This window comes from Vespula pensylvanica, chromosome 22 (assembly GCF_014466175.1).
Source record: "Vespula pensylvanica isolate Volc-1 chromosome 22, ASM1446617v1, whole genome shotgun sequence".
Classification (NCBI taxonomy): Eukaryota; Metazoa; Arthropoda; class Insecta; order Hymenoptera; family Vespidae; genus Vespula; species Vespula pensylvanica.
In genome coordinates this window covers 2,732,764-2,755,263 of record NC_057706.1, presented here as the reverse complement: position 1 = coordinate 2,755,263, position 22,500 = coordinate 2,732,764, and the positions used below count along the sequence as shown (strand labels likewise).

At 45.7% G+C, this 22,500-nt stretch overlaps 1 protein-coding gene across 7 annotated transcripts in view; it reads left to right on the top strand.

The window, feature by feature from the left end:
- LOC122636595 (protein tiptop) overlaps nucleotides 1-22,500 on the top strand; it is a 139,780-nt gene extending 117,280 nt beyond the window's left edge. For all 7 annotated transcript variants that reach the window (XM_043827974.1, XM_043827970.1, XM_043827972.1 and 4 more), the window contains 2 exons: nucleotides 13,582-13,828; nucleotides 17,060-22,500. In XM_043827974.1, the coding sequence (XP_043683909.1) occupies nucleotides 13,582-13,828; nucleotides 17,060-20,747 (3,935 nt within the window). In that variant the 3' untranslated portion in view covers nucleotides 20,748-22,500. The remainder of the gene's footprint in view (nucleotides 1-13,581; nucleotides 13,829-17,059) is intronic.

The window sequence follows — 22,500 nt, the reverse complement described above, 5'->3', positions numbered from 1 at the left end:
TTCTTGTTCCTCTTATTCACTTTTTCTTTCTTCTTTATACGCGTATTTCCAGCCGTGAAAAGGACGAAGGCCACCAACCGACAGAACCGATCATAATTTTACTCTAATTCCATATAGTACGAATGCGTCCGAAGTTTCTTTCTTCGAAGATATCGCGGTACGTTTATAGTGCCCTTTATAAAATTTTTAAGATCGTAACGCGCGAGATTGGATTTTTAAGTAGCCGTCTGGTGATCGATGAAAGTACGTCGAAGTAACAGATACGGGTGGCTCGTAAATCTTGTCATGTACCGCATTAGCATGACTATTTTTAGGCGGCTGTCCACCGATGAAGAGATATTTAATGGACTTCCGTAACGACGAAGGAGAGAGGAAATATTACGAGAATTAAACCGACGGAAAGATCTTTCGAAACGTCCGAGTATATTAAATTCATTGACGGTTGCTTTTCAAGTAATTTTAGAACGACGCGAGCTCTTCATTCCCAGTGAATCGACGCCATTACCGGTCGCTAAGACAAACCGAATACATTTCTCGAGAGTGGAAATAATTACGGAAGAGGTTATGGAAGAAAAATGGTAGTAACGGACATAGAAATCGGTTGAGACTTTTGCGCAAAGTTAACCGGCGCATCCGTGACGCACTTTACACGGACAGGATGGCGGATCGAAGCCCGCAGAGACAGGCAAATTAGAGGAGAACGGCGCGAGAGAGGAAGATTGAGTGGTGCACCTGTCCACCGCATCACCCATCCGTTACTTCAACGACAAGTCGATGTTTCTAATCCCTATTCACGCTAATCTGCCGGACGTACGTACGTAGCAAATACTTTATACGCTTGGCCAACGAATAGGAAAGATATTCGATTTTTACCGACTATGTACCGACGAGTTTACGAGTAGGTAATACACGAGCTTTTGATCATTATCTATTCGTAAAAGCTTTTACAATATCGATTCGAATAAATCGTTTCCGCAACTACAAAATATAATATCTAGATGTGGCAGATGCATATGGCGTATTGTACGTATATAATATACCTAAAGATAGAGAAACAGAGAATAATATAGTAAGAATCAATAGAAATCTTTAGACTCGAAGGAATGTCAAGAGTAAGCAAAACGGAACGAATCGCGAAAGTAAAAAAAAGATAAGACGGAAGTAGGAACATGATATCGAAACGAAAACGAAGTCGAAAAGATGACGACGACGAAGACGACGACGATGGAAGAAACGTGGGGTAAGAGAATTGCCTCAGGGCCGAGAACAGTTTGAATGTCGGAGAGAGAAGATCGAAAAGTGCACCTGTCCTTCTGTACATCAACCGTCCGTCATCCGGAGGACGGATCGAGTCTGCCGCCATATTCTCCCTCCTCTCACTTTTTCTCTCTTTCTCTCTCTCTCTCTCTCTCTCTCTCTCTCTCTCTCTCTCTCTCTCTCTTTCTCTTTCTCTCACACTACTACTGCTTCTTAGTCTAGCCACTCGAGCGTACCACGTGGCAAAGCATTTATTTACGTTGACACAATATTTATTAGGACGGATCGGTGAGCCGGCCGTTCGCTCATTCGCGCTCGCGAGCACGTCGGCCTATTTCGGGATCTTCCTCTTCTTCTTGTTCTTCTTCATCTTCCTTTTCATCTTCTTTTTCTTTCTTCTCTTCCTTCTTCTCCTTCTTCTTCTTCTTCTTCTTCTTCTTCTTCTTCTTCTTCTTCTTCTTCTTCTCGAACGAAACGAAAAGAGGATGTGCAGAAGCGACGGACGGCCGGCTCTTTTCGAGAGACATCCATTCGAGAGAAGACGGGATTAAGACGCGGACCGGTCACGCGCCTTATTTTCTCTACGTCCGTCACACCGCGAGCGGCCAGCCGCGAAGTATCCTCCTTCTCCTCCTCCTCCTCCTCCTCCTCCTTATTCTTTTCTTTCTCCTTTTCCTTCTCCGTCTCCTTCTCTTCTGTGTGTTAAAGTATTTCGCGCGGAACGGATCGAAACGTCCGTAAGAACACTCTCTCTCTCTCTCTCTCTCTCTCTCTCTCTCTCTCCCTCCCTCCCTCTCTCTCCTCCTCTCTCTTTCTGGTCTGACGCGATCCTCTAAAAAGGAAGTCGACGTGTACGTGTACGATTTTTCATTTGGCCTTTTTCTGTTTTCTTTCTTCTCTCTAAGTTTGTATTATTAGAGAGGAGGGGTAGAGGTCGACGTGGGGTGTGGCGGTTGAGGAGGAGGAGGAGGAGGAGGAGGGGTATGAGGATGAGGATAAGGATGAGGAGAAAAAAAGGGAGGAGAAAGAGGGTTGGTAAGAAATTGTACATTGGCACAGACGTTCGCGTATTAAGGAAACACTTATGTGATGGACGGGCATACAGGAAGGCGAAAGATTCTTAACTTCTGTGCGGCTTCGCGAGAGATAGAGAGAGAGAGAAAAGAGAAGAGAGAAAGAAAGAAAGAAGAGAAAGAGACAGGGAGGGAGTAGAGAGTAAGAGAGAGAGAGAGAGAGAGAGAGAAAGCGAATATGACACAGTCAGTGTAAACGCAACGATAACCGGACGGATCGACACCAGCTGCTCCGTGTTTGTTGTCGGTTCTATAAATAGAGCGTACTGCTCGTTCTCTCTCTCTCTCTTTCTCTCTCTATCTCTCTCTCTCTCTCTCTCTCTCTCTCTCTCTCTCTCTCTCTCTCTCTCTCTTTCGCGCCCGTTCGCGTACCCGCGCGCGCGGGCAAACAGCGGCGTTTGTCGGCTCTCTCTTCCTCTCTCGTCGGACGTTTCACCCTTTCTCCTCGCTCTTTCTCGACTTGAGAGACGTTACTTCGCTGACAATTATTGTTGTCACGGGCCGTGCACCGGCAGTCTGTAACAGGACTGACACTTCGAAAGGCAGCGTGACGGAAAGTGCAAGAAAGAGCTGTGGAAGGAGGACAAGGAGGAGAAGGAGGAGGAGGAGGAGGAGGAAGAAGAGGTGGAGGAGAAGGACGAAGAGAAAGAGGAACTGAAGAAAGCACGAGACAGAGAAAGAGAGAAAGAGAGAAAGAGAGAGGAGTGGAGTGACGGATATCGTGATGAAGGCGTCCTCCTGTCACCTCCTCTCTCTTTCTGTCCCTCACAGTGCCATCCACGCTTCTACGGCTTCTCTCGTTCGGTGCCGCGTCCGGTTCGGGACGTTCGTCGAACGTTCCAAAGCCGAACGGCTACCAAAGAACGAGGGGAAGCGTGAGGTACTGTTGACGTCTCGTCTATCGCGAGATCGTTCTTCCCCTCTTCGAGAATAGACAAATCCGAGAAGAGCTCCCTCATCTTCTTTCCCTTTCATCCGTCTACGTACATAAACTTTGTTAAATTCCATGACCATACGTCGAAAGTATTGATTTATCTTCTCTAATATAAATCTTCTTTATTCTACATTTATAAACATTATATATATATATATGTGTGTGTGTGTATATATATATTGCATATATACGTCTATATAATAATTAAAATATATATAAAATATATATATTATAATAAATATATATTATATATAATTATATATATATATATCGAAGATCCTTTCTTCATATCTTAATTTAAAAGCAATGTTCTCATTAATCAAAATATATCATTGATCGCGTCCGCGTCAACTTCCGTAAGAATCATTAGAAACGAGTAGACACTTAACTAAGAGAGAAACGAGTTTTGCGGATTTTGCCTTCCTAAGGAGCAACGAAGGCATCAGCATCAATATCAGGGACCGAGCACCATGCTCGGTAGTGGCAGCAGGAGCCAGGAGCAGGAACGACGGCAGTCCCGCATCGATCATCACTGTCGCCTGTTGCGCGATCTGACCGACGGACGAACAGACGAACGGATAGACGGACGCATGGACGCACGGTTGGACGGACGGACGGACGGACGAACGGTCTTACCGGACGTGTACCGTCCATCCATCATCCAGTCGTCGTACCTGCATCGGTCTCTCGCATCGGCTGCTTGCATCTTCGCGGCTTGCTTACGTGTATAGGTGTTGTACGTGCACGTTGTGTGCATTAATACCATTCGACGAAGAACGCGCGAGACTATTAACCCGATTGCCTTCTATATACCTCTCACTCCCTACCACCCAATCACCAAAGAGATACCGCGCTTCCGTCTCTCTCTCTCTCTCTCTCTCTCTCTTTCTCTCTGTCTCACATACTCGCACACTCATATACTCATTCACTCTTTCTCTCTCTCTCCATCTCTATCTATCTTTCTCTTTCTCTCTCCTTCGTTTTGTTCTTTCTTTATCTTTCTTACTTTTCCTTCCTCTCCGCAACCCGATGATGCTGTATAGTTAATTATACCTCTTCTCACGAAATGCGAAAGGCTACGAAACAGACATAGAGGTAGATTATTAAGTGACGCGGCTCTTGCGACCGACGAAGTGAACATTCTTTTGGCACGTTTTGAATGATACTTTTTCGAATACCGAGAGAATCGTCGTACGATCCTCCGAAAAATAAGTGACACGATGCGATGTATATAAAACGTTCGCTTTACTATTCGTTTTTTTTTTACTTTTTCGTTTTCCTTTTATCCTTTTTCTCTCCTTCGAAAAATTTTTTTCTTTTCCTCTTGTCTTTTCTTTTCTTGCATTTCTTTTTCTTTATTATTATTATTATTATTATTATTATTATTATTATTATTATTATTATTATTATTATTATTATTATTATTATTATTATTATTATTATTATCATTATTATCACGATTGTAGGATAACGGAATAATTATTCTTCTTTGGTTCGCGATCTGCGCCCAGTACGCTCTTATTTACGACGTCCTAAAGCATCTAGGAGAAGGGGATAAGCCGTCTTTACATTGTGAGGCAAAGACATTAAGAGCGTCGTTAAAGCGTCACGTGTTTTTTTTTTTTTTTTCTTTCACGCTCCGCCTAATGCATCGATTTATAATTCCCGCCATATATCTAAACGTATTAGCTAGTTATTAAAGCGAGAATGCATTAAGGGGGACACGCTAAACGGCCAACGCGCTAACGTTATCCGAGAACCGCGCAAATATTAGTATTCAGTGACAATTTGAATTCGCTTATGATAAAAGGTATTAACTAGGAGTCTATGACTAATAACCGGTTTTACGAATCGATCGGAATTCCTTTCTTTATTTCATCGTTGTTATCGTTAACGAGAATCGTTAAGTTGCAAGTCCGACATTGTTCGTGCCAAAAATTCGAAAATAAAATTGGAAGATGGATACGCCGTTCTCACTCGTCCATCCCTCTTCGAACTAGGAACGACAAACGTAGTCCGAATATTTATTACCGTAATAAACAACGAATTACGGTAGAGAGCCGCAAACGGAAACGTGTCGTCGTCGTCGTCGTCGTCGTCGTCGTCGTCGTCGTCGTCGTCGTCGTCGTCGTTGTAGTAATCGTAGTCTTCGTATTCGTTGCTGTGGAACGACGCGCGGCAGGTATAAAGTACACGTTTTCGCGTGTGCACGAGTTATTTTAAAGTTTTCAATCCCGCACGTCCCACCGTACTACATCTACAAAATTAATCGTGACGTTCGAGATCTCTCGAGAATCGAGAATATCCCTCTCGATACGAACGAATGCACTAACGCGTTTTAACGTAATACCGAGAAAATAATAAAGGAATCACTTGCGGACTATCGTTTTTCGACTGGTTACTATGAATTATTTTCCGTTAGCCGAGAACATTTGCATGACATTCTCATTGTAAGTGGTACGGGTTTTGTATATGTGAAAGTGAGAGAAAGAGAAAGAGAGAGGTGAAATAGAGAGGTGGAAGAGAGAGAATGTCACTAAAATACGAACATTAATAAAGCGTACAAGCGTTTGAGCGGTCGCGGTGTATCTTGCCAATCTGCCAAGCGCTGTTCTCACGAGAAACGCAAGAGCTTTTGCGTCGCCGGGGCTCCTGTCCATCACTCACCGTCATCCTGACATTTCTGTCGCTCCGTCATCTCCCACTTTTACGTCGTCGTCTTCGTCGTCGTCCTCGTCGTCGTAGTCGTAGTCGTAGTCGTAGTCGTCGTTCTCTTGTTGTATCTCTCTCTCTCTCTCTCTCTCTCGCATCTTCCTTTCACTTCTCTCTTACTCTCTCCTGCTCTCACTCTCATCTCTCGCGGTTTTCTCAGGCCTCCTCAAAGCAAGAGCAATACAGAACGATGCTACTACGCCTTTGGCGCGAACTCGTGACGTTTTGTCCCCTCTCATCCTTCTATTCTTTCCCCCTTCTCACTCTCTCTCTCTCTCTCTCTCCCCCTCTCTTCTTCCTCTCTATATCTGTCTCTCTCGACATACCGAAATAAATTAATCGAGCAGAGTTTTTTCTTTAGAGTTTCTTTGGCCGCATTTCATACATCGCATTGCAGTCGAGCGTGTAAGCATTCTCTCTTTCTCTCTCTCTCTCTCTCTCTTACGAATCTATCCTTGATGAGAACAAAAGGACGTTGGCTCGACTAATTGGCCAAACGTTTTGCCGATCATTCCGGATTGCTTTTTATCGATCGATCGTGGAGGAATAGGTATAAGAAAGTAATTCTTGTTCGACGCGTCTCCCTTTCCTTTCCTTTCCATTCCTCTCTCTCTCTCTCTCTCTCTCTCTCTCTCTCTCTCTTTCTCTTTCTCTCTCTCGCACCCTTGATCGAAAGACACGCGATAATTTATCGGGAAATGGTGGGACGCGAGAGTACACCCTCAAGCTTTCACTACGAAGAATATTTTTCGACATTAGAGGAGAATTTCTTGGTAGGCGTACTACATGCGACGTTTCTCGGATACACGGTAGTCGTACCAACGAAATGAAAAGCATCGGACGGAGCTCTTGCGGATTCCGCCACGTAATATTCCCGCGACTTTGTTACCAAGAGAAACGACAATTTCGTAGAGCAGAGCCATCGGGCCCAGGAAATCCAAGATCTCGAAGCTGGGTATTTCGAGTTGTGACTCGAGCGAAAGCTAGAAAGAGAGAGAGAGAGAGAGACAAAAGAAGAAGGAGATAGAAAGAGAAAGAGAGAGAGAGTAGAAGGGAGATTTCAAGTGTACGCAGGAAAGGCGGTGGCAGCAGGGAGAAAGCAATCGGGCGGCGCGGATTCAGGCTTTTCACAGCCCTTGTCGATCGCGCGAGATTGAACGAGGCGTGTCCAAGTGCCGCGACTTCGGAATATCCGTATAGAAAATTGAAGTAGAGAGAATGCTCTTTTCCCAACCGATCTCCGGATCTGAAACTTTTTCTTCTTCTTCTTCTTCTTCTTCTTCTTGTTCTTGTTCTTCTTTCTTATTCTTCTTCTTTTTCGTCCGCGGTGGCACTTCTGTCGATCGCTTTTTAAACGGCTAACTCGGTGCCGATTCCTTCTCTTTCTCTTTCGAATTGTTTCAATTAGGATCTAACGTAAAAACTTTCTCATCTTATTTCCCCGATACGATGGAGAAAAATATTTCGTTACGTTGATATCTTCGATGTCATAAAACGAAAGAGAAGAACAAAGAGAAGAGAGAAAATTAAAAAACAAAAAAATCTCTGCGAACGTCAACGTGAAACAAGGAAAGCGAATAAACACGAATTTAATTACATTGGGCGCGTTAAAGAAATCAAAAATAGCTACCCACGTGAGTACGTCGTACGATCGAGAGATGTTTTATTTTACGCGTTACGAGATACGTACATACGTACATACGTACATACATAAATATATACATACATACATACATACATGCATGCATGCATAGTTACATACGTCGGAGAGAAACATTCGAGGTGGAACGTGGGTTTGATCTAGCACGATGCGCCACGTTCGAGAAGAGTCTGAAAATAAGAAGCAAAGGAAAGAGACAGAAAGAACATTCGACAGGCTGATGGAGTGAGTGTTGACTTAGGATAACAGTCGCCTCATCAGTCAATCAGTCAGGTAGACTACGGTAGGTAGGTACTCCGTCTTCGGCTCCGAAGCCTGTCCTCCTGTTCCGTTTACGTCCTCCCGAACGATCGCCTAAATGAATCACGAATCCGACCACCTGACGTTTCAAGAGGACGCTTGGACGCCCGGCCAAGCCTCCTCTTAAGCAAAACGAATGAAAAATACAAAAATGAATCGTAAAGATTTTTCATCGGCTATCACGGCTTTCATTTGTTATAAAGCAGTTTACGAACTTCCTTCTGTAGATTTGCTTTCAACGAAGAAAAAGAAATGGCGGAGATCGAATCACCGTCGTCGTTTCATGCCTCGCGTTTGTACGGTGCATGAAGAGAAGCAGAAGGAAAATAAAGTGAAAAGAAATGAAAGCAGAATGCGAACATACGATTCAGGAAAATCATGAAATGGCGCTGGTCGAGCAATTTTCTCTCTCTTTCTCTCTCTCTCTCTCTCTCTCTCTCTCTCTCTCTCTCTCTCTCTCTCTCTCTCGTTCGGTACATCTTGGCGTAGCTGTAGCTCTGGGTTTCGAGAGGCGCTCGCTTCGAGAGGAAGAAGTGCCCAGGGAGAATGAGAGGAAAGACGGATGGAGGGAGGAGGGACGCGTGGAGGAAGGAGAACGGATTCACCCGTCAGTCACTCTCTGGCAGACCGCGAGAGAATCACAATGCAGAGCCTCTCCCGTCTCTCTCTTCGTTCTCCTCCTCATTCTCATCCTCATCCTCGTCCTTCTGTCCGCCCGTCCGTCCATCCGTCCGTTCGTTCGTCCGTCCATCCGTCTGTCTGTCTGTCTGTCTGTCTGCCTGCCTGTCCGTCCATCCGTTCGTCTCTTCGTCTGCCTCCTGTCACTCTCCTCGCCAGCCTCCCGACGGTTCTCGCATCAGAAATTCATCTCCTCTCCTGTCCTCCTCCAGTCTCCTTTTGTTCCATCTCTGCCGCGGCCGCTGCGCCGCCGGCTTATTATGTATTGTTTTATTGCCGGCTTTTAAGCTAACTTCGATCCGTTTATTCGCAAATTTCATTTCTATGACTGACTCTTCCTATGATCCCTATTTATTCCCATCTCTACTCCACCTACCCCTCCTCCTTTCATCTTTATCTTTTCATTCATTCTCATCTCCGTTATCATCAAACGTAGTTCTGCTTGAAATCTGAGAAGGAGTGTCTCTGACACTATCGCGAACGAAAAGACGTGAGAATGACACGAGGAAGGATACGATGACGCTTAAAGATTCGACGAAATCAAACCAAAGAGTCTTTCGAGTTTTATCCGTGCAGATAACAATAATAAAGGACAGAGATGAAATTCTTTTATGCCTCCATGCATGGTCGCTCGCTCAAGACTACGAACAAATAACAAACGAATTTAATTTCGTTCTCGTAATAGAATCTCATGAGAGTGATTCCGTATCAAGATTACTCGGGGGAAACCGATGATTCTTATTTCATTTTATTTATTTTCTACTTACGGTTAAGCAATTTTCAAAGGTATCGAAATTTATTTTCGATGTACGAAATCTTTCCGAATAACGCGTGTTTTCCATAGGAGGAAAGTCGATTTATCTCTTTTATCTTCTCAAAAGTTTATCGTTAAATAATCCCGCTTTCGATAAGGTGCCTAGCAAATAATTAAACATTACTCTCTTCTCGGCAGCCGTCATAAATTTAACCGAGTGCGAAAGTATGACTACGCTAGTGAGTCTAATTACCGTTAAATGAAACTGATTTAGCACTTTCGAAGGTCGCATAAATCAAGGCGTCGTGCAATGTACACTACTGCGTGCTTTTAAACGCGTTAAAGTATATTTCTTGGTCATCTCTGTGATTTACGTATACGCTAAGGAGAATACATCCTGAGGAATCCATTTGCCGGACACTTTGAGATTTCTCAAATCTCTCAAATATTACAGAGGAATCTTTTCCTTAAGGAATATTTTGAGTTATCACTTGATTAAATAAACATTTTGTTTATATTTTCGGGCAGATAATTTCGAAGCTTTCATCATCATCGTCTGAGATCGATCGTATAAAATTGGTGACATCTATTGAAAAACTTTGTTAAAGAAACCAATTTTCCGATATTTTTCTTGATAGGAAAATGAAACGTGTATCGATCCTTTTAAATTTAAACCGACAAAATAGGTACTATTCTAGATATAAAAATATTTTCAAGTATGATCCAGATACGTTCGACGAGATATAAAAAGAGAGAAAGAGACAGAAGGAAAAAAAGAAAGAAAGAAAAAAAACGATAGAAAGAGAAAGAGAAACTTTAGCGTCCATCGTGCTACGAATGGAAGGGAAAACGTTGATAGTTTGAACAAGGTTACTGGCAATTAGCAAAGGTACGATCGGGTCTCCATGACTCGTGAGCGTGACTATCGTCGGTTGCCGAGAACTCGCGGCGAAGAGAGTTAGATCGCGGTATCGCGAACACCATGGATACTCAACCGGGTAAGCAGTTAACCAGTTTCACATAGCAACATGTGTTGCGCGCGTATGTAGCTACTCGGCTATCTGTGTAGTCGAGTTCGTAGCACATGTTCCTTCGGAAGATGGACAGAGGAAAAGGCTACGAGAGGAATAGTGAAAATAAAAGGAGGCGGACGAGAGAGGACAGCTACGAAGCAGCAACGTTTGCGTGACGCTATGAGGAGCGAATAAGATGGAGAAACTACCTTGTAAAGGCGATAGGCGAAAAAGGAAGCAAGATATATATATATATATATATATATATATATATGTATATATGTGTGTGTGTGTACGTACGTACAAAGCGTTAAAGCAAGTAAAATGGAACTCAAGAAAAAACAAAAAATAAAAAGAAACAAATTTTACAGAAAAGAGCAAGCCGAACCGATAAGACTAATTATTGTTTCTTACAGTTTTAATGTAAATGAATGTTAGATAAAAAATTGTATGACGTTAACATAGATTAAAAGATGTTCGTTCGTAGAAGAATGAAGAGCAGAGAAAAAGAGAAAGAGAAAGAGAGAGAGAGAGAGGAAACGTTAAAAAATGAAAAAAGAAAAAAGGCTTAAAGCTTCATACGTATGTACTAATGTAAGTACTAGCTGGCAGCGAGGTACCAGCAGCTGAAGTAGCCGCGAGGACAGGAGGAACGGATATCGTACGGCAACATCTTCTCGAGTGTCAGGGCTGCGGCCGCTTTTAAACTCGGTACGCCACGTTCCCGTCGTATCTTTCCTTGCACCGCGCCGGTATATGCAAGCAACCCCCCGTGCACCTTGTTAGCGGCCTGCCAATAGGACCCGCACGACGTTCCTTCGTGCAACATTTGCATCCTCTTCTCGGTAGTTGCCGTGACCTTGACCATAACTGGATATATTTATGCGATCGTCCAAGTAAATATATGTATATACAGTATTCTCAGTTATCAATGAACAATTTTTTCATTTTACGATTTACAACAAGATATTACAGCAAGACGATCAAGAGATTCGTCAATTTTTTCTCGCATAAGAGGATATTTAAATGATTCATTGTTATTAAAAGATGGATGCTTTCATTGAAGTCTCTCGTCCAGGTCGAAGGGAAAGATTTGACCGACTATGATCGAGAGAGATATAAAGAGTAAAAAAAACAAGTGACGCGAATGACATTGCCGAAATAATAATGGAAAATGATGAAAGGAAAAGAATAAGGAGAAATACAGAGGACCGAGAAAGGAAGAAGCGAGAAGAAGCGAGGAAGGAAGAAAGGTAGACGAGCGTACATACGAGCGAAGCAAGTCGAGAGGGTAAAAGAAGAGACGATATTCGAAGCGGGCGGGGCTGTCTGCCGGTGGTCCGCCCGCTCGTTCTTTCTCTCTCTCTCTCTCTCTCTCTCTCTCTCTCTCTCTCTCTCTCTCTCTCTTTCGCTCTCTTGCAAGTTCTCGCATTCCCCTCCCCGCAACATGCTTGAAACCGAGCGATCCTCAGGGTCCTCCTTTTATCTCTTCTCGTCGTCGTCCTCGTCTTCTTCGTCGTCCTCGTCGTTGTCGTCGTGCTTGTCTCTTCTCTCTCTTTCTCTCTCTCTCTCCTTTTTTTTTTGTAGCCCCCCGTTCGTTTCTCTCACTCTCACGAGTAGGATCTCGAAACCGTGCGGTGCTTCCACGAGCAAGAGTCGTCCTCGGTCGCGTTGCCTTCTCGAAGGGCCGCTCTGGGAGAGAGACAATGGACAATGGGGACATAAATCTGCGTAATTAGTTGCCGATGCTCCTACGGATCAATGTGCGATCTCCTTTCTTCTCCCTCTTCCGTGGCCCATCCGCGAACAAACGATCGTTTGGTTGGTCAGTCGGCAAAGTAGGACGGTGCTCCTGGTTTGTCCCCACCCCCTCTCTACATCGGGGAGGTGTGCTGCCGTTGACTATCTTCCGCCTCCCCGTACCTTTCTACTCATCCTCTTCTTCTCTTACGCTCTCGTACGAGTACCAGAAGAGATCGCCACCGACGACACTCCCTTCCTGGAGGTGGACACGCCGTTCTCAAGATGGCGGTCTTCCGAGGGTTCTACCGATAAAGAGAAAGAGATAGAGAGAGAGAGAGAGAGCGAGAGAGAGAGAGACAGAAGGAAAGAGCTTCAAGACCGCATCTTCGCTCGTTGTCCGTCTCCTGTTCGACGCTCCATTGCTTCTACTATTATATATATTATACTCCAGTCTTACCTCCATCTTGAATAATAAACCCCTGAAAAGCGTTCGCTATTTGACAATATTTCGTTATCCAACGAATCGAATGTTAATCACGATTAATATCGGGGAAAGAAACACGGGAATGAAATTGTACGAGTTTGTGGGCCACCGTCTCCAGACTCTCTAAGATTCGTCGATTCTCTTCTAAAAGGAAATGATTTGATTAAAACTCATAATGCAAATGACGGAAGTTCTCTCTCCCGATTCACAATGGTACAGTGTCATAGTCGACGACGTATCCAACGTTCTCATCGTAGAGTACGGTAGATGTCGACGACGCCATCGCTGTCGCCGTCGTAGTCGTCGTTGGCAGCGGCGCCGTCGCGAAAGGCTGATAAATGAACCGATAGTGCCATTGTGTTACTCGCCATCTGCACCTTTATATCACTCCTGGGTACTTAGCTCCGTCATTTCTGAGCGTCTTCTCTCTACCGGGTCGCATGCTCTCTGCCCCCTCCTTTCTCCTTCTATCGTACTTAATCACCTCGTGCCCGATGCTTTAGATGATAGAAAGTCCTACTTCACTGTTTCCAACGGCGTTTCTGTCACGGATGGCTGCAGTCGATGGAACCGCGATATCGAAGATTTCAGCCTGCGGATATATATTCTATAAATTATCAAAACCTGAAACGATTTCTCTGCCAATCCTACGATGGTAATTGATAAAAAAAAAAAAAAAAAAAAAAAAAGAAAGAAAGAATAAAAGAGAAAAAGAAAAAAAGAAAAAAAAGATAGACTTTCTTCCCGACTATTCGAAATAGAAATTCTGATATTTTCTAAAATTGTTCTCATTCGTTCTCTGGGTTTTGCTTCAAACGAAATTTACCTGCAACGATAACCCGTTATTAACGTTAATTAATAAACATGATAAATTAATTGAGATAGTATTAGATGATCTTAGAAAATATTTGTTTGATAATGTCTAACGTAAAGCCCGACATAATCAAAAAGCGAATTTTTATTTGTTTCGCAGGGGAGGACGGCGTCGAAGGCTCAGGGCCTGGCACGGACCTCCAGGGCGAAGAGGGCGATTGCGTCGACGAGGATGGCCCCGTCAGCCCTAGCGAGAGAGGTTGCGCACCTGCGGCCAAAGAAGACGAAGATGGCGAGGCGAGCGACGAGGAGGATGACGAGGAAGCATCGCCTCCCACGCCACCACCCGCTTCTGCTTCTGCGAGATTGAACCCTACCATCTTGAGGGATACCGGACCACCTGACAGGTATTCAAGTTGCTCGTTATATCACATGACGCGTCAATCATATTCGAGTCAATGGAACAATTATTTTTCCTAATATAAATAATATATCTGTTAGATGAAATGACGAAATAACGAATACTTCGTCGTATTAACGAAGATATCTGATTAATAATTAAATCGATATTTAATAATGAATTACGTTAGTTTGATCGATACGATACATCTTTGACACTGGCTTGTTTTAAACCAACTGTCTTCTCTGTGTCCTCTTTTAAGCTCACTCCATAAACATATTCCAATGTCTGACATGTATTGGCAACTTTTTCAACACAAATAGTTTCTTTTTTTTTTTTTTTAACATACAAATCCGTGCACTCGTGATCTTTTAATTGCGGCAAATGAAAAAATTACATCACGCTCTATATCTCCTACCGAAGGTAAGGATATAGTCGAACGGTGACAATAGATCGTATATTTGATGACTTTTCAATTGCTTCCAGTTAGTCGTAAAGTTGTCGAAGAAATAGGCTTTGTAGAATACAAATCAAACAACATCGGACATAAACACATACGACTTATATGAAATCCGTTTCGTACTGAAGCTCTTTAGCAACTATTTAGTCGTTCAGTGCGCGCGTACCAAAAGATAAAAGTAACTTTTAAGTGATCAAACTATTTAATCGACCATCGTAAAAGTTGCCAGTGCGCCACGGCTAGTCTTAGTGTACGGTACGCTATTTACAAAGCCTATCAGCGAAGCATATTCGAGCCTCGTGTCGATATCAAAGCTTCCTTGAACCCCCTTAGACGAACCAGCTTAAAATAAACACTCGACCGAGCAAGTCGCTACGAGAAATTAGTACGTATGTATATAGTTCCGCGAGATTACATATCAGTAATATGAATTTTGATCGTTCTCGGATACGTCACTGTATCGAAGAAACAACGTCACTACTTTATCAAACGAAAGTAACACTCGTGGGACATTCTCTCCGAGTAAACCTGGTCACGCAAGGAATAAAACGTTTCTTCAGCGTACGCACGTACATACATACATACATAGGTAGCTCTTATAGTGCGATTATCAACATTGCGAGCATAAGAAAGAGGGTTTATCAAATATCATTGGCCCAATAAAATAGTAGTCAATTACACAGAAAAGCAAATAGTCACGCGTTGTTATAAAATTAAGTCTTTAAAACGGAATCGTGTAACAAAGCCACACTACAATTAGACGATTGCATGTACGATGAGATGCGGCACAGAAAAAGAGAGAGAGAGAGAGAGAGAGAGAGAGAGAGAGAGAGAGAGAAAGAGAGAAAGAGGGGGAGGGAACGATCAACATTGTGGCGTTTCAAACTCATTAGTCGGTGCTTTATCCATAGACTAGATAATAAAGCACCTAAATCATCGGGGAAGCCGTACGCTGCTTTTGCACTTTGATGTTGCCGTCGTTGGGTCCCTCTTCTGTGTATGCACGCATGTGTGTTTGTTGGGTGTATGTAGGTGTGTATGTGTGTGTTTTACGTTCTGTTCCTTGTTTGAACGCAACAAATCGTCATAGAGCTGGTCTCGTCGTGTGCGCCGTACTGGCAGGTTAAACGAGAGAGAGAGAGAGAGAGAGAGAGAAGAGTAGGATGGAAGCAGAGGGATAAATAAGCTGGTGTCAGAGCTGATATCGGTGGCTGCCGCGCAACGTCGCACGGCTAATAGAGATAGGCACGTGTTACGGAGAGCGTCCTACGCCGCCGCCCTGCACAGGAGCCCGCTAGCGGCACCCGTTAGAGGCACCCACTGCTCCGCTAACGCCTCCTCCACCTCCACCTACACCTCCACCTCCACCTCCATCACCACCTCCACCTCTAGCTTCTCTCTCACTAAACTAGGGACGGGACGCCGTGGCGGAGGGCGGAGGTGTCGTTCGTCCCCTCCCCTCGAGCCGCCAGCCCCCAAAAACTTCCCCTGCATGCGTGGCGGTGGTCCCCTTTCATCTCGCGGCACGCATTCGGCATTCAGTCAGGAGGAGTCAGTTACGAGCGAGCCGTCGACAGCTCTACTGTGTCCCTTCCGTTCCGCGTCGAGAACACCTCGTCGTCAAGTGTGAAAAAGAGAGAGAGCAGACAAACAGATAGTGAGAGAAAGAGAGAGAGAGAGAGAGAGAGACACGCGTGCGCGCGCGCGCGAAATGCTTCGACCACGTGCTTCTACTGTCCGTGCTTGCTTCTTGAGATAGATCGTTCTCCTATGCGTGGATGACGTTCCGTAAGGTATCTAATATTTCTTTTTTCTTTCCCTTTTTTCGCTTTCTTTCTTCATCCTTTCTTCTTCTTCTTCTTCTTCTTCTTTTTCTTCTTCTTCTTCTTCTTCTTCTTCTTCTTCTTCTTCATAGTGTTTCGAGAATTATTCGATCATACGTTTCTCACGTCGCACGTGCGTGTACATTCCTGTGATACATGCTAATGGACTTTACCGAAGGGAACATCTCAGGACGACTTAGAGTTTTACGTATTTTCGTATTTTCGAAAAAATGAATATTATATGTCGTGCACCCGGTCGCATTTTACGCGTGCAACGAACCGACGCGACAGTAAGGCTAACGCGAATCATCTCTTTTCCCGTTGCACTTCTGTATTTTTATTCGCATGCATATACTCGTAGATACGAGGAGTTAAGAACGACAGGCGTTTTCAAGCGTGAATTATCCATCGCTGTTCGCGTCGCGAAACATGCCAGCGTCAAGAGAGGCTCTATCTATCACGCGAGACTTTTTTTTCTGCTTATATTCATCACCGATTCCGGGTATTCGTCGTTTCCATCGTGCAGCAACAGCGAAAGCTGTTTACGTAGTAATTCTCATGGCGGCCGGTTATGAAATATTAACGTCACGGCGTCACCTGCGTTGTGCCGGCATTCGCGGATCAGTTACAAGAAATTTATCGCTCGGTTATCATGATTAATGATGCCTGTCCGGTCGAGAGTTCCGGTACGAACGATTCGTGGCATCGAACGCGCTTTGTAGAGATCGGTGGGTGGGGGAGGGAAAGTCGCAGATGAGAGAAAGAGATAGGTAAAAATAGGAAGGGAGAGAGAGAGAGAGAGAGAGAGAGAGAGAGAGAGAGAGAGAGAGAGAGAAAGAGTAGGCGATCGAAGCAGGTGAATCGGGAAATCAGCGATGAGTCGAACGTGGCAGGCTAATCGAAGGGAATATCAAAGGTCATCCTTTTTCAGTAGCCCTTTTTGTTACTCTTTCAGGGAACAAATGAGTCCACGCTGTCCCTCGAGAGATTCTCGGGAATCCTCCGGTCCGGCGACCGGAAGTCCCCCACCCTTAGCGACGAGGAGCAGCGCGAGTCCAGTTAGTCCGAGTAGTATCGTGCCTCTACCCCTTGGGACTCATCCTCTCCTTCCACCGCATTCGGCGGCAATGATGGCAGCGTATCTTCAACAGACACATCAACGACTCCTCCTCGGACATTCGCCTTTATCGCGAGGCTCGGTATCGCCGTTGGTATCGTCCTCTTGTTCGCCACCAGCTGCGACTCCGGGTCTCTTGGTTTCGCCGAGCAGCGTCGGTGAGGTATCACCCTCGGCAACCCCATTGCCAGCCGTTCTGGACTTCAGCACGAGAAAAGCTTCTTCGACGGAAGAGGAGGAGGAAGAGCATATTCTGAACCTCAGTAAACCGCCAACGCCGTCCTCTTCGACGGAGACGAACAACGGTCCGTTGGATCTGTCGGTACCTAGCAGAAAACGACCAGGTCCCGAGGATTCCTCGCCCCCACCACCGCGTAAATCCTCGAGATTGGCCGGTACCGCTCCCACGAGTCATCAAGATGCAACGGCAGCCAGCTCACCGTCCACGTTCGGTAGGCCACCGGTAGTGTCACCGTGGACGTCACCAGTCGTGGCCTCGCACTTTCCGTACTTTGCCGCAGCCGTAGCGGCGGCGGCTACTAGTCAGCAACAATTGTCCCCGAAAAGTACTGGCGGCGTGGTAGATCATCATCAGCTTTGGAACGGCAAAATGAAGCCACCAGCCGCGCTCGAGAAATCGTATCAGCCTAGCGAAGCGACGAAGGCCCTGGAAAAAATGAGCGAGCTGAGCAAACTAGGTGGCGAGGATCTTTTCAGGTCGTCCTCCTGCAGCGGCAGCAGCGGTGGCACGTCCGTAGGCAGCACGCCGTCCACGACGTCGAGTAGTCGTCACAGTGCTTGGCAATCTCATTGGCTGAACAAAGGAGCGGATCAGGCCAAAGATGTTCTCAAATGCGTATGGTGCAAACAAAGCTTCCCGACGCTTGCCGCTATGACAACGCACATGAAGGAAGCGAAGCATTGCGGCGTTAATATGCCCGTACCACCTCCAGCCGCAGCTTTGCATCCCCAACAAACGACGATGCCAACGATACCGCCGCCGCAACAATCGCACCAGCCGCAAACTTCGACAAGCAACGCCGGTAGCAACAACTCCGCCGCTCCAAGTAACAAACAAAGTCCATCGGAGTTGAACCTTCTCATAAAGGAAACCATGCCATTGCCGAGAAAGCTGGTCAGAGGTCAAGACGTTTGGCTGGGGAAAGGTGCTGAACAAACCAGGCAGATTCTCAAGTGTATGTGGTGCGGCCAGAGCTTCCGTTCCCTCGCAGAAATGACCTCGCACATGCAGCAAACGCAGCATTATACCAACATTATCTCCCAAGAGCAAATCATTTCTTGGAAGTCTTCCGACGAGAGCAAAGGCGGTGGTGGCGGCAGCGGTAGCAGCGGAGGTGGAGTCGGAAGCGGAGGAAATACGGGTGGAGTACCGCCCGGTGCCGGAACCGGTCCACACGGAGGTAACGCCGGTGGTGGTCCCGGGGCCGGAGCAACCAGCAGTCACGTCAGCGCCGTACTAACTTGCAAAGTTTGCGATCAGGCCTTTAGTTCTTTGAAGGAGTTGAGCAATCATATGGTCAAGAATTCGCACTATAAAGAGCACATTATGCGCTCGATCACCGAGAGCGGCGGTCGCCGGAGACAAACGCGCGAGAAGCGGAAAAAATCATTGCCGGTGAGGAAGCTATTGGAGTTGGAACGCGCGCAAAACGAGTTTAAGAACGGCGACGCTGCGACCGGTCTGAGTCACAGCCTTGGAAAGCACGCCGGTAGGATCACCTGCGAGAAATGCGGCGAGAAGATCGAGACAACCATTTTCGTCGAGCATATACGTCAGTGCATAGGAGCCGGAACGGTCGGCGTGAATCAACGAAACTTCTTGAAGAACGCACTCATGTCGAATCATCTGCCAGCGACTTTGCCGCCGAGCGAAAGCGGCCGTAAAAGCGTGAACGAGGATGCCTCGTCGGTATCGTCGAGGCACCACCGATCGCCTTCTTCGGCTAGCGACGCTACCACGCCAGGTAAGGACACTCCAACGCCGACAGCGAACGAAACAACCGGCACGTCCTCGCCTTCTGTCTTGAACGCCATCGAGAAGCTGATCGAGAAGAGCTTCGATTCTCGTGTGAGACACGGCACGGCAGGTTTGCATCACGCTCAACCAGGCGCACCTATGGGCACCAGCATTCTCAAGAGATTGGGCATAGACGAGAGCGTTGATTATACGAAGCCTCTAGTGGATCCGCAAACGATGAATCTTCTTCGATCTTATCAGCAACAGCAGCAACAACACTACAATGCGAGCGCAGCCGCGAGGAGAGAGCGAAGCGGCAGCGAGTCCAGTTCCATATCCGAGAGAGGAAGCGGTAGGACGGACACGATGACGCCGGAAAGACGTATGGATCTCACAACTGTTGGCCACGAGAGGCATTCTAGCGCCCATTCTCATCACCATCGTGTCACTCCGGATAAACAAGCCACGACGCCATTACCGGCCCGTCATCATCTCGGTACGGAAGAGTCCGGCGACGAGGAACCTAGCTCGGTGGTTGTTAAGAAGGAACCCAGGGACGAAGAAACGGACGAAAGAGGAACGACCGAGGAAGAACAACAAGCGCAATCGTCGAGAGAGGTATTCGTTAAGAAGGAAGTCGTGGACGATTGTAGAGAGGAGGAAGAACAAGGTTCGTATAATCATCGGCGAAGCAGCCTTCACGAGACGACCGAAGAAGGTAGAGAAGTTCCGTCGCCTCGCATGAATCCACCAACGCCTAGATCGACCAGCCAAGTCGAGCAAGTGGCTCGTAGTCCTTGCAGAAACAGTACAAGCAGTCCTACTAGCAGCGATAGATCGGTCACCCCCAGAGGAACGCCAGACACGAAAGCTTCCAGCAGCCTCGGTGCGCTCTCTTCCATGTTCGATAGTCTATCCGGTGGCGGTGGAGGAGGTACTGGTAATACCGTTGACTCGCAAGGACGAAAGACGAGCAGTCATCCGCTCGCGGCTCTACAAAAACTCTGTGACAAGACCGAAACACGCGGTCCCAGTGGCAGCGGCGCGTCTAGGTCTACTTCTGGTTCCGGTAGTACGATCGCACCTGGAAGCGGTAGTGCGGTAGGTGCCAGTGGACCAGGAACTGGACCCACACCAGGAGCGATTTTAGCCTTCAGTTGGGCCTGTAACGACGCCGTTGTCACGGCAGACTCGATCATGAAGTGCGCCTTCTGCGACACACCGTTCATCTCCAAAGGGGCCTATAGGCATCATCTTTCGAAGATGCATTTCGTGAAGGACGGGGTCATCCCAGATCCATTGACAATCGGAAGATCGGCAGCAGCGGCCGCGGCAGCCGCAGCCGCTGCGGCATCGCAAGCGACTTCCGGTGGCCCGAGTCACAGTTCCTCGTCTCCACCTACGTCCCAACGCAACAAGTCGCCGCCTCTTCCGCAAGCGAACGGCAGCCCATCCCAGTCCGCGGCCTCTCCGCTCGAGGAGAGCCCACACTCCAAGTTTCTCAAGTATACGGAGCTGGCCAAACAGTTGTCCAGCAAATACGTATAGTCCGAGCTCCGTAAGTAGCGGTGCCACTTGTACATAAGTGTATCTATACTGTAACGACTGTAACTAGCGATGTGGTTGGAAATTTCGCCGCGCGGACGTCCTGCGCCAATGGCATTTTACTTCGCTTTCAAATTTATGTTCAAAGAGCGCCAGATCGTTAGTGGGAAAGTAGCGATTCGATCGATACCGTTCGCGATAAGACGAATCGGGGAAAAAACTCGTTAATCTTAAACCCAATAGAGTTTTTACAATTTCACATATTGATCTTAATCGTTCGATGATATTACAAATTATATTAACTTTCCTCGTCGGAGAATTCAAAACTAGTACTTCTTAAAAGTCCAAGATCGATATCAGCTACTTAGATTTGTCAGGGAAGGAAGGAAGAAGGGTAGGAAGGGAGGAATGAAGAAAAAAAAAAGAAAAAAAAAAGAAAAAAAAAGAAAAAAAAAAGAAAAAAGAAGAGAAGAGTAGAAGAAATACGAAGAGATGTGCCATGCATCTCCAGCTCGATCGTGAATGGCTCTCGTTATCGAACGCGGTATTTGTCGCTCGGAATATGGTGCTCTTTTAACATAGAATTGTTAGTTCACGGGGAAGATGTCGATTTCGACGACAAGAACGGCAGGCTTCGTTCGGACGTCGTTGGAGGAAAGTTTAACAGGCGACGCGGATATCTATCCTTTTCTAATTATTCGGCGATCGTTTTGGGCCATCATCGAGGACAAAAATCTTGTCATTCCTGGGGCTATCGGCACGATCGATCGTGCTTGGCCCTTCATCGAGAAATCTCCGCACGGAATGTGATGGAGTGTTTCGAGTTCCGTTTCGCGATAGAAGCCCTACCGTTACAAACGCATTAATTCTTCCGTTACATTCGTTATTACCTTTTCGAAACGCGAGAAACGTCAGTGGTACGCATCCTGCAAAACGATCTACATATTTCTCTTCCTTTCTTCTTCTTTTTTTTTTTTTTTTTGATTCTCTCAAACGTGATCAAAGTTATAGAAATATTTTCAATTCGACATATATATACGTAAATTAAATAGGAAAATGGCGTTTGAATATGAAATTCGATGTAAATGATCAAGGACGATACCACTAAGACTTTCTCTGGCGTACGTTCAACGATTCTTCTTATCATTTTTTTTTTTTCGTTCTCTTTTCTTTTTCGTTCTTTTTTCTCTCTCTTTTTTTCTCTTCTCTTTTCTTTTCGTTTCAATTTCGCTCATCTTCCTTCTCGAAGTCTTTAGCGCAAACGAAGAAGAAGAAAAAGAAGAAGAATAAGAAGACGAAGAAGAAGACGAAGAAGAAGAGGAAGAAGAAGAAGAAGAAGTAGAAGAAGAAGAAGAAGAAGAAGAAGAAGATGATGATGAAGGAGACGAAAAAAAGCAAAAAAAAAAAATGAAAAAACGAAAGAAACTCGACACTGTATCCGTTACCGTCAATAATAATTTTCTTTTCTTTTCTTGTTCTTTTCTTCCTTTTTTCGTTTCGTTTATTTTTTCTGTTCTTTCTTTTTTTCTTGTTTCCTTTCTTTTTACTTAGGGAATGTTAGAGAGGGTGTGACGATGAAGTGGGTGTTGAACGAGCGTTAATTAAATTGTGATGCCACCATATCTCGCGGCACTGCTGAGTCACGGGGCTCGGCACGCGGCCAAGTTTGTGATTTTATAAATACTTAAGGACATTTACGACGAGAGAGACAAGAGAGAGAGAGAGAGAGAGAGAGAGAGAGAGAGAGAGAGAGAGA